The sequence below is a fragment of the Callithrix jacchus genome, chromosome 8, assembly GCF_049354715.1.
Source record: "Callithrix jacchus isolate 240 chromosome 8, calJac240_pri, whole genome shotgun sequence".
NCBI classification, from domain to species: Eukaryota; Metazoa; Chordata; class Mammalia; order Primates; family Cebidae; genus Callithrix; species Callithrix jacchus.
The window spans coordinates 137596916-137610206 of NC_133509.1; the positions used below are offsets into that span (position 1 = coordinate 137596916).

A 13291-nucleotide genomic window follows, 5' to 3' on the forward strand; every position below is an offset into this window, starting at 1 on the left:
GTTTCATCTCCCTCATCATTTACAGTATCGTTACACAAGAGATTTTAGTTTCTGGAATCAGAGGGCTCATAAACCCCTATAATTGTATGTAATTTTTCTATAGGTTCATAGAGGTATTTTTTGGAAAACAGAGTCCATAGTTTGAATAAAATTTCTCAGCGTTCTCGCTCCCTGCTCCAAATTATAAGAACAGTTATTTTAAGCCTAGAAAAACAGAAGGGTCTAAATATATCTAAACTTTAAAATGACATCAGTAATACATGCTTCTTACAGATAAGGTAGGAAATACAGCTAACTGAAAGAAGAAAATTAAAGTGATTTATGATATTATCATCCATAATCATTGTCAACATTTCGGTGACTTTTTCCTGAGAACTCTCAGAAAAATGTATATGCCTGTATATTGATCATTCTGAATCTAGTGACTTTTTAAAATACATAAAATGGGATCTTTGTAATTTTTAGAACCATTTCAATTTACTCTACTTTGAATTTTTTTTTTTTTTTTTTGAGACAGGGTGCAGTGGCACCATCATGACTCACTGCAGCTGCCAACTACTGGGCTTAAGCAGCCAGCCCTTTTACCATAGCATCCCAAAGCACTGGGATAACAGGCAGGAGCCACCATGCCCAACCCCTTGAATTTTCTTTTTTCTTGAGACAGATACTCACTCTGTTGTCCAGGCTGGAGTACAGTAGGGTGATCTCAGCTCACTGCAACTTCCGCCTCTGGGGTTCAAGCAATTCTCCTGCCTCAGCCTCCCGAGTAGCCGGGACTACAGGCACGTGCCACCACACTCCACTATTTTTTTATTTTTTGTATTTTTAGTACAGATGGGGTTTCACCATGTTGGCCAGGCTGGACCTTGAATTTTTTTGTGTCAACTATATTTGTATACATAGCTATGTGTTCTTCTGTCACATGAATGTTTCATAATTGACTTAATTTTACCCTATGTGAATTTCTGAGTTGTTTATTCCCCCTGTGCTTTTATAAACAATGCTGTATTGATTCTCACATAACTCAGTATTTGTGCATGTAGGTTTTTTTCATTAGAATTAATTCCTGGAAGTTGAATTGTTGAGTCAACGTGTTCTACATACATTGTTAAGGCTTTTTTGTTTGTTATATACCACCAAACTGGAAGTTGGTCAGTTTTTTCTCCATAACTTGTATGACTGCCCAAATAAGACCCTGCAGTTTCGCTAAATTAGACTGGGAAACCAAACTGTAGTTGGAGTTCTTCTTACTCTTTGTTCTGATGCATTGCTATTTACTAGGTTTTTCAGTGGCACATTTTAAATGAGAGAAAACACTTGATTATATACAATTTTTATAATTCTTATTTAATGTGATTTCTGATTCAGAAAGAAAATGGTTAAATCATAGTTTCTTTAAGTATTAAAATGTTATTTGAACAGACAGAGTCAGTAGGCGATCTTTATTAAATATTGTAGTCCCATACAGAGCATAGTTTATTGTCTGTTAATATTTTTGTATTACCTGCTTGTTGAAGAAACTACCGTCATAGTTTGCGGTGTCTTTAACTCAGTCTTTTAAAATAGGAAGCAGAAAGTCACATTTTCAGCTTTACAGTGAATGCTAATGCATGAACAAGATGAAACTCTGAGCAATTATAAAAACTTCTTGTTCTTAAAGCAGTTACCAGTAAGACATACTCTTTTTTTTTGAGATGGAGTTTTGCTCTTGTTGCCAAGGCTGGAGTACAGAGTCTCGGCTCACTGCAACCTCCACCTCCTGAGTTTAAGCGATTCTCCTGCCTCAGCCTCCTGAGTAGCTGGATGACAGGCACGCACCATCACACCTGGCTAATTTTTGTATTTTTAGTAGAGACGGGGTTTCACCATGTTAGTCAGGCTGGTCTTGAACTCCTGACCTCAGGTGATCCACCCACCTCCCAAATATGCTGGGATTTACAGGAGTGAGCCACCACATCTGGCGACATATTCTTTAACTTGGCAAGATTTTACTGTTTCATTTCTGAAGGTTTTGGTTTTACAGAAAAAAAAATTAATAGCAGTCATGCATTTTAAAATAAGATATATTATTTTAGAATAAGTTATATAAGTTACTCTAAAAATTGTGTCGTCCAAAAAGAAAAGGTGTGTAAAAAGTAATAGTAGAATGTAGATAAATACAGATGGATGTGTGTGTGTGTGTGTGTCCGTGTCCGTGTCCGTCCGTCCGTCTACAAAACTCACCAGCAGATAATACAGTTTTTTTTCTTTGTATATTACTAGAGGAAGCTGAAAATTCTTATTTTCGTTGGCTTGAAATGACAGAGTAAGGAAGTATTTGTACAAGAAAGAATAGAACACAGTTCCATTGTGTTTAGGCAAAGCTCAATAGCCCAAATTTTGTCTTGTTAACTGCCTGTTAGAATTTGTAGATCTTACTTGGTTCTGATAGGGCAGGGTATTTGTCTTAGATTGTTTTGTGCCATGTTAAGGAAATAAATATGTTTATTACTGATCATTTGACCTTTTTTTTTTTGTTTCATTCATTACATATATATATCATACAGGTGCCCCCTACTGAGACAGTTCCTCAGGTCAAAAAAGAAAAACATAGCACACAAGCTAAAAATAGAGCAAAAAGGAAACCTCCTAAAGGAATGTTTCTTTCTCAAGAAGATGTGGAGGCTGTTTCTGCCAATGCCACTGCTGCTACCACGGTGCTGAGACAACTAGACATGGAATTAGTTTCAGTCAAACGACAGGTACTCATAAGCCTGGTCTTGGAGGTAAAAGAGTTAATTAGCCCTTGAGAGGTGTTTCTGTTAATCACATATTTGAATGTTCTCTTTCCACAAATCTGAAAGGAGCATTTTGTTTCTAAAGAATTAGACAGATCTTGAGTACTAGCCCATTGATTTCTTTTTTTTCTTTTTAATGAACATATAAATTGAAGTATATGGATATAGTGTCATCTGAAAGTATTTCTAAAGTATATAGGAAAGCATATGAATATCATATTTATGTACATTTGTGTCTGTGTGTCTGTGATTTTTCACAGTATGAACACACCCCAGTAACCTGCATCTGGACCAAAAAATAGAATGTTGCCCCCCATGCATTTTCCCTCCTGGTCACTGTTCCCCTCATGAAATGCTGCATTCCCTCAGCAGCTCCTCCTCTCTTTTATTACCTGACTCCTCCTTGTAGGTGACCACTGTTCTGATTTTTTTTTAATTTTTATTTTTGAGACTGTGTCTTGTTTTGTTGCCCAGGCTGGAGTGCACTAGTGTGATCTTGGCTCACTGTAACCTTTGCTTCCAGGGCTCAAGTGATCCTCCTACCTCAGCCTCCCAAATAGTTAGGAGTACAGGCACTCGCCATTATGCCTGGCTAATTTTTTGTATTTTTTAAGTAGAGATGGGGTTTTGCCATGTTGCTGAGGCTGCTCTTAAACTCCTGAGCTCAGATGATCCGCCCACCTCAGCCTCCCAAAGTGCTGAGATTACACGTGTAAGCCACCACACTCGGCCCTATTCTGATTTTTAAAACCATAGATTGTTTTTTTCTGTTTTGAATTTTGTATAAATGAAAGTCATATGGTCTTGTTTATTTTATGTCTGGCTTTCTTTCAACCTGAGAGCTAAGCACTTTTTCAAAATGGCCCTGTCATTTTATGTGTGGTTGCACATCAGTGTTTCCCAGCTGTGGCACTTTTGCCATGTTGGGCCTGTCCTCTGCACTGTAAGGTGTTTAGCAGTGTCCCTGGTCTTGACCCACTAAATGCTAGTAGCACCCTCCCCCTACCAGTTATGGCAACAGAAATGTCCCTAGGCCTTACCAGATTCCCTTTGGGGTCAAGATTGTCCCCAGTCGAGAACCACTGCTCTATATCATTGCCACATTTTGGTAGTCTTAAATTTTATCCCTTCTAATGGGTTATAATGATACCTCATTGTACTTTTTATTTGGCAGTTCCCTGATGACTAGTGAGGTTGCTCACCTTTTCATCCATTTGTTGGCCATTTGGATATCCTCTTTTGTGACATGTCTACTCAAGTCTTTCATGTTTCTTTCTGTCAGGTTGCATATTTTCTTAGTGATTTATAAGGTGTTCTTTAGTCTCTGAGTTGTTTTCTACATCCTGTACTGTGAATATGTTTTTCATTCTGTGACTCTTAATGGGATCTTTTGATAAACAGTGATTCTTAATTTTAAGGTAGTTGTTTCTTAGTCTTCTCAAGTTAGTGTTTTTTGAGTTCTGTCAACCTTTCCCAAGTCATCTCCCATGCTGATTTTAGAAGCGTTGTTTTGCCTTTTTACAGAAATGTTTTTCTGTATTTGTTGTCACATGTTGAATTAATAGTCACTGTTGTGTTTTCATATGAGTATCACTTTGGCCAAGTATTTATTGAAGGAACTTTTCTTCTTGGCAACGCAGCAGGACCTCTGTTTTACACCCAGTGTCTGTATGGGTCTGGGTCTGGTTTGAGGTTCTCCATTCCTCTGGGCTGTTTGTCCACCCTTCACCAGTACTTACTGCCCTAACTTTATGTGCTCTATCAGTGTCGATATCTGGTGTAATGTAAGTTCTCCAACATTGTCTTGGTTATCACTGGCCTTTAATTTCCATATAAAATTTAGAATTATTTTATCAATTTTCAGAAAAATCATGCTTTTAAAATTTTGATTGGGATTGTGTTGTATCTATAGATAAAAATGGAGAATTCACGTCTCTGTTGAATTTCCTGATCAGTGAACATGGTATACTCCTGTACTTCTGTGTGTCTGTAATTTCTCAGTGTTGCGTTGTTTCCTATGTAAGAACTTAGGCTCTTGTGTTAGTTATTCTGTGATATTTGGTATTCTTTTGGTGCTGTTATAAAAGATACTGTTTTTTAAATTACCTTACAATTGTTTTTGCCTGCTATGTGGCTTACTTTAATCTGAGTGCATCGTACATTTAAACTGAAAATTCAACCTAGTAGTTGAGTACTGCCCTTTCATTCTCTTTCTGGAATTCAGTTCCAGAAACCCATCAGCAAGTTGTTGACTGACAGTTTATTTTTGGTTTTTGCGCTTTTGATTAATCTTGGTGGTTCCCTTGGAAGGTTAAACAGGAGGCCAACTGTCATCCCGTAGATGCGAAGAGCATGGTGTGCGGCCGTCTTTCTTGTGGTTCGGGGAGGCAGCCCAGCCCAGGACCCAAGCACACCCTGTGCGCTCAGAGGAGCAGCTTCTTGTCATGGTTGCTGTCGGCTGCACTCTAACCTTAGGAGAATCTCTTAATCTTTCTGGGCCTCTTTTTAAATGAGATTCATCTTGGCTGCCTGATCTCATGGAATACGTCCTGGCTACTGTGTGAGAGCATTCGAAGCTGTTAGCACCGGAAGAGCTCTTTCTGAGGTTACGAGCTCTCATTGATGTCATCTTCCTTTCCTTTCTCCCTCTGCTGAATGAGCTCCTGGTGGTTGCTGTTTAATGTATTGAGGAAAGAAAAAAAGGCCTTCCTCTTCCAAGGAGGTGTTATTGACTCCATAGTGTGAGAGAGAAAAGACCCTTTGGTTTTCAGAGCAGGGTCAAGAGCTAGAATTTTTAAATTTGAAGGTAGCCCACAATTATGAAGAGGGAGGACTCAGTCTCACGAAGAGAGGAGGTAGGTTATTTACTTTTCAAATGTGCTTCTAGACTCAAAATGGGCAGTCAGTCCACAGGGGCCACTTGTTTGGAGGCCAACATGTTTGGTATATCAGGGATACATTCTGAAAATAACAGAAAACTGGACTCACAGCACCTTAAACAATGTAGGGTTTATTTTTCTCAAATAGCAAGAAGTCCCATCGTCAGTGGCTGCTGGTATTAGCTCATGTGTTCAGTGATGCCCAGGGAGCCAGGCACTTTTCAGGGCTCAAACCTGCCGTCCTCAGCTGTTGGCTTTTCATTGTGCTTGTTGCCTCGTGTTGGAAGCTACAGGAGCCATTTGCAACCTCACATCTGCTTTCAGGGCAGTATGAAGAGGAGGTGGGGTGGAGCTAACGTGTCTGTCCCTTTTAGCAGGAAAAGCAAAAGCCTTACCAGAGCTCCTTAGCTGAATTCTGTGTGCCCATGCATTGTGTACTGCTCTTCCTCCTTCCCAGAGCGTCATCAGCCTCTACCAGCGAGAAGGGGGCCGGGCATGTCTCTTAAATTAGCCAGTGAGCGGTGCTGGTTGCATTAGGTCTTTCTCTGAGTGGAGAATGAAATAATCTGACATAAAGAGGAATCACTATGCCCACAGTAAAGTAGAAGAAAGAAAAGTCCGTGTGTCTGAGGGTTGGGGGTTGGGGGCAGGTGTCTAGTAGGGCACCAGGACAAGTGGATGGCTTTTCCATTTTTAATTTTGTTTTTTCTTTAAATGCTGATTACTTTTATATCCTATTTCTTACTGTTTCATTGCCACTCACTTTCTTTCCAGTTGACATGATGGTGGCCGCTAATCTGTTTTTTCTGCTTAATAAACACTAGATGTTTGGGGCCAGGGTGGTTTTTTTTTTTTTGGGAGATGGGATCTTGCACTGTTGTCCGGCCTGGGACTGTACTGATACCGTCATGGATCACAGTAGCCTCAAAGGCCTGGGCTCAAGCAGTTGCCCACCTCAGCCTTCCAAGCAGGTGGGGCTACAGGTGAGCATCACCACGCCTGACTCATTTTTAACATTTTTTGGTAGAGACAGGGCCTCGCTGTGTCATTGGCCTCCCAAAGTGTTGTGATTACAGCTGTGAGGCACTGCACCAGCCTAATTTTTTTGGCAGGGTCTGGCTCTGCAATGTCACCCAGGCTGAAGTGCAATGGTGCAATCTCGGCTCACTGCAACCTCTGCCTCTTAGGCTCAAGCCATCCCCCCACCTCAGACTCCCAAGTAGCTGGGATGACAAAGCCTCGATATTTCTGATACAAAAAATGCATTAGGAAGAAGGGTGTAGGCTACTGAGCAGTTAGAGCTAGCTTTTAGTTCAGAACTTGTAGATGTTTTTACATTTAATCTCTCTGCTTCTTTTATAATGTTACTTAATCACAGTGCTGCAATATATACCCAGTTTTGTCCTATCTATGAACAACCAGCTAGAATGACAAGAGTGGTCTGTTTCACTGGAATGTGAAGAGGACATGTAATATTCTAGGCCCTGACTTTTTCCTGCTAGAAGTTACTGTTACTGCGTTGCGTTTTTAGCCAAAAAGAAATCCAGTGAACATAATCATAGCACTTTGCAGTTTTCCTGGGTTTTTGGTTAACTGAAAGAGCACTGAACAAGAGCCTAAGATGTTCTGTCTAGTATGTCAGCCAGCAGCCCACATGTGGTTTTTTAAATTTAGATTAATTACAAGTGAAAAAATTAAAAAATTTTTGGGTAGCATCTTCTACTTATGAATGTCTTTTACATTTTACTTGAGAAAATCAAGCTGTTTTTCCCTTGGCTTTCTTAGTTGCTTATGTGATTATTCAAAGATGATAAATGCTGGAATCAGAGTTCCCTGATGCTTGACACAGATGTGCCCTCTGCTTGGAGTAGAGAGAAAATAGCATGCCTCTGTCCTGTCTGATTCAAAGGTCCATTAAAGAGCAGCCGTGGCCTGGGTGGTTGGTACTTATTGTTTGTGGTCTTTCTTTTTATTGATTAAGGGCAGTGAAAGATTATCTTGAACCAAGGGGCAGTAATGTGGAAAAAGATAATTTGTAAGAAAATGAAGAAGTGAGAAGAGTTAATCCAAGTTAGACTTCTGGAAAACTCACTGACGCTGTGTTCTCCCCACTCCCGCATCATCAGAGAAATCTGAGTGCGCGTCTGCCCTGTGTAGAAGCGGTGGACAGCACAGTGATGTAGGGCACTGGGGGTCTGCGCCTGCAGTTCTGCTGTAAAGCCGGGGCCTTTCAGTCTTGACTCTGGCTGCTCTGTTACTTCAGCTCAATCCTATGTGGTAGGAAGCCCAGGCATTTTTTTTGTCTTTAATATAAGACTCCAGGTAGGTGTTTTGCTGCTTGGGTATCACATGTTAGGAAGCTGTGGATCCAGGACTATGTACGTGAGAGCTCTTTCATCTCCTCCTCCTTGGTTGTGCTTTCCCTGTTGCTCTGAACAAGCAAATAATCTAGTTAGATGCTTCAGAGAATACCATAGGGACCTCACAATTCAGCCACAACAAATGTTAGTAACGTTTTTACTTTTGGGATTTTGTTTATTTACATTTTTAAGTTCTGTTTTCAAACCTTTATACAAGTCTTTATTTTTTAAATGAAAATGATTTTTTCATTCTAGATCCAGAATATTAAACAGACAAACAGTGCTCTCAAGGAGAAACTTGATGGTGGAATAGAACCGTATCGACTTCCAGAGGTAGGTTATGTCACCGTCATATCAGAAATCACGCTCCAGTCCCACATGTTTAAGAACTTAGTGCCCGTGTGGCGACATCTTCAGTATACATCTCCTGGAAGAGTATATGCACGTAATTTTATGAACGTAACTAATGTTAAAACTCTGATAGAGAAAAAGAAAGGTTAATTAAATTCAGAAGGACGTATTCATCTCCAAATGTAATGTGCTAAAATGACTCATTTGCATATCCAGGTCATTCAGAAATGTAACGCACGTTGGACTACAGAAGAGCAGCTTCTCGCCGTACAAGGTAAGGGGAACACGTTTTCTTCTAAGGAGTTTAGGAGGCCAGCTTTGGTGGCTCACACCTGTGATCCCAGCACTTTGGGAGGCCAGCATACTTGCTTGAGCCCAGGAGCGCAAGGCCGCATTGATCCATGATCACACCACTGCATTCCAGCCTGGACAACACAGTGAGACCCTGACTTTAAATTATGAAAGGGGAAAAAAAAGAGTTTAGAGACATTGGTAGATTTTAGGGAAAAGTTATGTCCCGTCCTACTCTCAGCCCCCATTGATGTAGAAATAGATTCTTGGATGGTCATGTCCTAGTGGATATCACTTTCGCCAAATTACTGCATTCCTTTGGGCTTTTCTCTTTTCCTTTCCCGCTTCTCACAAGTTGTAAACACTTAACGTAGAACCGTCGGTTTTCTAAAGGTGTGAGTATTTTATTTTACTCTTTACTCGTTGAGCCCCCACTCTTCAGGAAGTACAAAACCCCAAAAGAAGCACATGGTGTGTCCGGATTTTAAGTTTGGAGACACTTTGGACCTGCGATACCAAAAAGATGAATGCAGAATGTCCTCAGCCCTGGGGCAATTGCTGGGTGACTTCAGTTGTTAAGTGACATGTAATGGGAAAACATATCAAAACAACAGGGTTGGTCATCTCCAGAATGTATCTACAACTGACTGGTACTTTTTCCTGCTCTTACAATACACGAAATTAGTGCCGGCTATTAAAAGCCTCAATGTTTTCTTATCTGGATAAAGAGAAGTCTCAACTGTGGTTTTAAAAAATTGTTTTTCTCTTGTATTTTTAAAAAATGCTTTCTTACATCTTTAGCCATCAGGAAATACGGCCGAGATTTTCAGGCAATCTCAGACGTGATTGGGAACAAATCAGTGGTACAAGTGAAAAACTTTTTCGTAAATTATCGACGCCGCTTCAACATAGATGAAGTTTTACAAGAATGGGAAGCAGAACATGGTAAAGAAGAGACCAATGGGCCCAGTAACCAGAAACCTGTGAAGTCCCCAGATAATTCCATTAAGATGCCTGAAGAGGAAGACGAGGTAAATCTGAAACAAAACAGTCACTTCTCTTTTAGGTTCGTGCTTGATATTCCAGTTTCTAAAGTGATGAATTTTTTCAGCTATAGAGATTTGTAGGTTTCAGCTGTATGACTAAATTCACTATTACCTGTAAATAGCCATAATGTGTGTGCATTGACTCCAGTTCTTGGTCCCTGTATATTATTCACATTTTAATTTCTGGGCAGATTCTTGATTTCATCCTGGTTTCCTCCAGCCAGAAACAAAAATGTCTGTTTTCCTTAAACACAGTAAAATCTTGAGGCACAAAGACACGGGGGGTTGGGGTATAAAGAAAAAGTAAAACCACAGTGAAAGCTGTCTCGAAGCACTAAGGTGGAAGTTCATGAGGAATGTCGGTGAAGCTCAGTCATCTGAAATGTGTCGTCACATCATCATGAGGTTCAAACTGAGTGGTGAGTCTCACATCCAGCTAACCCTGAGCTCCTCAGGCCTGTCCCTGCTGTCCAGATCTTCTAGCCTTTGATGCTCTTTGGGGCTGATTGGCTTAAATATTGATGGGAACAGTTCTGTGGTTCTATGTGATGGTGGCTTATAGTTTCTGGGATGATAGCCCTGGTTTCATCCATCACCTCCCTGCTTTCTGTGCCAGGAGCACCTGCTATTTCCCCATCTAGCCTGGCCTGCCTTGCTGTTATGTTTCTCCCTCTACTCCCAGAGCAGATGAGCCTGGGGCTGGACATAAGAAAGAATAACTTGCCAAGCACTTTGCATCTGAATTTGTTCATGAGCATGGTAATTTAAGAACTAATTTAGCTTTTTTTTTTTTTTTTTTTGAGAGAGAGAGAGAGTCTCACTCTGTTGACCAGCCTGGAATGCAATGGTGCAATCTTGGCTCACTGCAGCCTCCATCTCCCCGGTTCAAGCGATTCTCCTGCCTAAGCCTCCCGAGTAGCTGGGACTACATGCGCATGCCACCACACCCAGTTAATTTTTTGTATTTTTAGTAGAGACAGGGTTTCACCGTATTAGCCAGAATGGTCTCCATCTCCTGACCTCGTGATCCGCCCACCTCGGCCTCCCAAAGTGCTGGGAATAGAGGCGTGAGGCCACCACGCCTGGCCCTAATTTAGCTTTATAAACAAAATCACTTTTACGTCAAAGTCTTTTTCAAACCATGCTGGAATGATTTGAGATGACCTATTTTGCATTGTGTGTGCTGCCATTTTGCTTCAAGAGCCTGGTTCTAGAAGCAGCCCAGAAGGCCCTTCCTGACCTGAGCATGGAAGTACCTTGGAAGGTAGATGGCATCCCCTGGGAGTATGGTGCCACCCCTCCATGCAAGGCCTCTTTGCCAGCTGGAAAAAGGACCTCAGGGCACAGCCATCTATAAGAACAGCATTGAAACATATTAATTTTGTTAGAATTGGATTCTTTAGAGCCTTTTGCCAAAAAATGTTTGTAACAAATGTACTAAATCAGTAGTATTTTCAAAGTCAGTACCCCGAGTCACCCCCGTGCATAGCCCTGCCTGAAAAGGACATGTGACTAAAATGATGGTGTTTTCGTTTTTCAGCAGTGATTTTTTTTTCTTTATTCTTCTTCCCTTTTTTTTCCCCCGTGATTTTTGTCCCAGCACTAATTGCCCCTGTTAGCACTCAGCTTAGGAAGCATTGAAAAGCTGGAGACTGCTGAGGAAGAAGCATTAGGATTTGCAGGAATGAAAGCTGCTTCCTGTGTGTGTTTTCCGGCTTCATTCCCAGGATGACTACAAGAGTCAGGAACTCTGGCTCTATTCCCTCTCTTCACATTTGATTAAAGCCAATGCTAGCTGGGCTGGCATAACAAATCTGATAGGAAATTTAGCACCAAGAGTCATTACCAACAGGATGTCGATTGTTGTGCATATGTTTCTTTTCTTCATTTTCATGCTTGGATCATTGATTGACTTAAGTGAGTCAAGTAGTTGTTTTTTTTTTGAGACGGAGTTTCGCTCTTGTTACCCAGGCTGGAGTGCAATGGCGCGATCTCGGCTCACTGCAACCTCCGCCTCCTGGGTTCAAGCAATTCTCCTGCCTCAGCCTCCCAAGTAGCTGGGACTACAGGCGCGTACCACCATGCCCAGCTAATTTTTGTATTTTTAGTAGAGATGGGGTTTCACCACGTTGACCAGGATGGTCTCGATCTCTTGGCCTGGCGATCCACCTGCCTCGGCCTCCCAAAGTGCTGGGATTACAGGCGTGAGCCTCCGCGCCCGGCAAGTGGTTTTTTTAGCCTTGTTATTAGCCCAGGTTCCTCCATAATGGTCTGCTTGCCATGTGGATTGCACATCAAAGCATGGGCTTTCCTTTCCCAGTCTAGTTCTGGCTCCTCCAAGCAACAGATCATAGTTTTTCCCACGTTGTTGATCTTCCGTGTCTTTTCTACCCAGCTTCTCTACAAAACAAAATGAAGAATGGTATCTAACTCGTGTTTAATGCTGCATAGTCCTTCTTTTCACTCCAGTAGTCATTTAAAATGTACCCCCTCATACATTTCTTTCTTTCTTTTTTTTGTTTTGAGACAGAGTCCCTCTTTGTCGCCCAGGCTGGAGAGCAGTGGCACAGTCTTGGCTCATTACAACCTCCGCATCCTGGGTTCAAGTGGTTCTCCTGCCTCAGCCTTCGGACTCCCAGGTAGCTGGGATTACAGGCATGCGCCAGCATGCCCGGCTAATTTTTGTATTTTTAGTAGAGATGGGATTTCGCCATGTTGGTCAGGCTGGTCTCAAACTCCTGACCTCAAGTGATTCACCCACCTTGCCCTCCCAGAGTGTTGGGATTACAGGCGTGAGCCAGTGCGCCCAGCCTATTTCTTTAGTTTCTCTCTTTTCCTGTTTCTTGTAGTGCCAGCCCTGCCCTGCCACCGCCCGGTTTTCTGTTCTCCGTATGTTAGTTTGGAGAATGAAATTAATCTAGTGACCAGCTTCTTCTCTGTGACCAAGGGTCTAAGGGAACTTGTTAGAATACTGGCTTACTTGTCTGTCTGGTGAGTCCACAGAACGTGGGGTGTGTGTAATGTCACCTTTTTATTTGTCCTGTGGAGTCCAGCAGCTGAGAGATGTGTGATGGTGTCCTGCCTGTCCCCTCTGCCCTCAGGTTTTATATATTAGGCAGAGCCCATAGGGAGAACATGAGAATTCTTAGAAGCTCTAGTAACAGGATGGTCTGTCAGATGTAGATTATTTCCTTCAGAGCTCAGAGGTGGGTAAGAAGCCCAGGGCATTTTGAGTTTTTGAAATTCAGAGTTATTTGAAGTGGGCAAGGATGGATTGGGGATGGTGTCACATCCAACCTCCCATTGAAAAAAGGGTGCCATAGGTTGGAGAGAAAGATTCTCATATAAAATTATGAAATGATTGAGTATATTACCTGTGAGGAGAAATCTCCTGATTTAACTTATAAATCTTATGATTTTAACTGAACAATCACTTTCAGATTCCGGACACGTAGCCCAGTTGTTTTTCTAGCAATCAGACACTGTGACAGTGGCAGAGAGCAGTCAGATGCCATGTAAGCTTTATTTACGTTTGAGTCTGGGAGTCAGCTTTAAAAAATAGGAGAGGGGAGTTAGTTCGGAAATGC

The 13291-nt window shown here is 41.6% G+C and overlaps 1 protein-coding gene across 2 annotated transcripts in view; it reads left to right on the top strand.

The window, feature by feature from the left end:
- Window positions 1-13291, top strand: part of RCOR1 (REST corepressor 1) — a 136166-nt gene that overhangs the window by 117744 nt on the left and 5131 nt on the right. The window contains exons 8-11 of one of the 2 annotated variants that reach the window (XM_078335796.1): window positions 2547-2765; window positions 8272-8349; window positions 8584-8641; window positions 9460-9689. In XM_078335796.1, coding sequence (XP_078191922.1) covers window positions 2547-2765; window positions 8272-8349; window positions 8584-8641; window positions 9460-9689 — 585 coding nt within the window. The remainder of the gene's footprint in view (window positions 1-2546; window positions 2766-8271; window positions 8350-8583; window positions 8642-9459; window positions 9690-13291) is intronic. The other variant, XM_035261573.3, reaches the window with a different exon arrangement.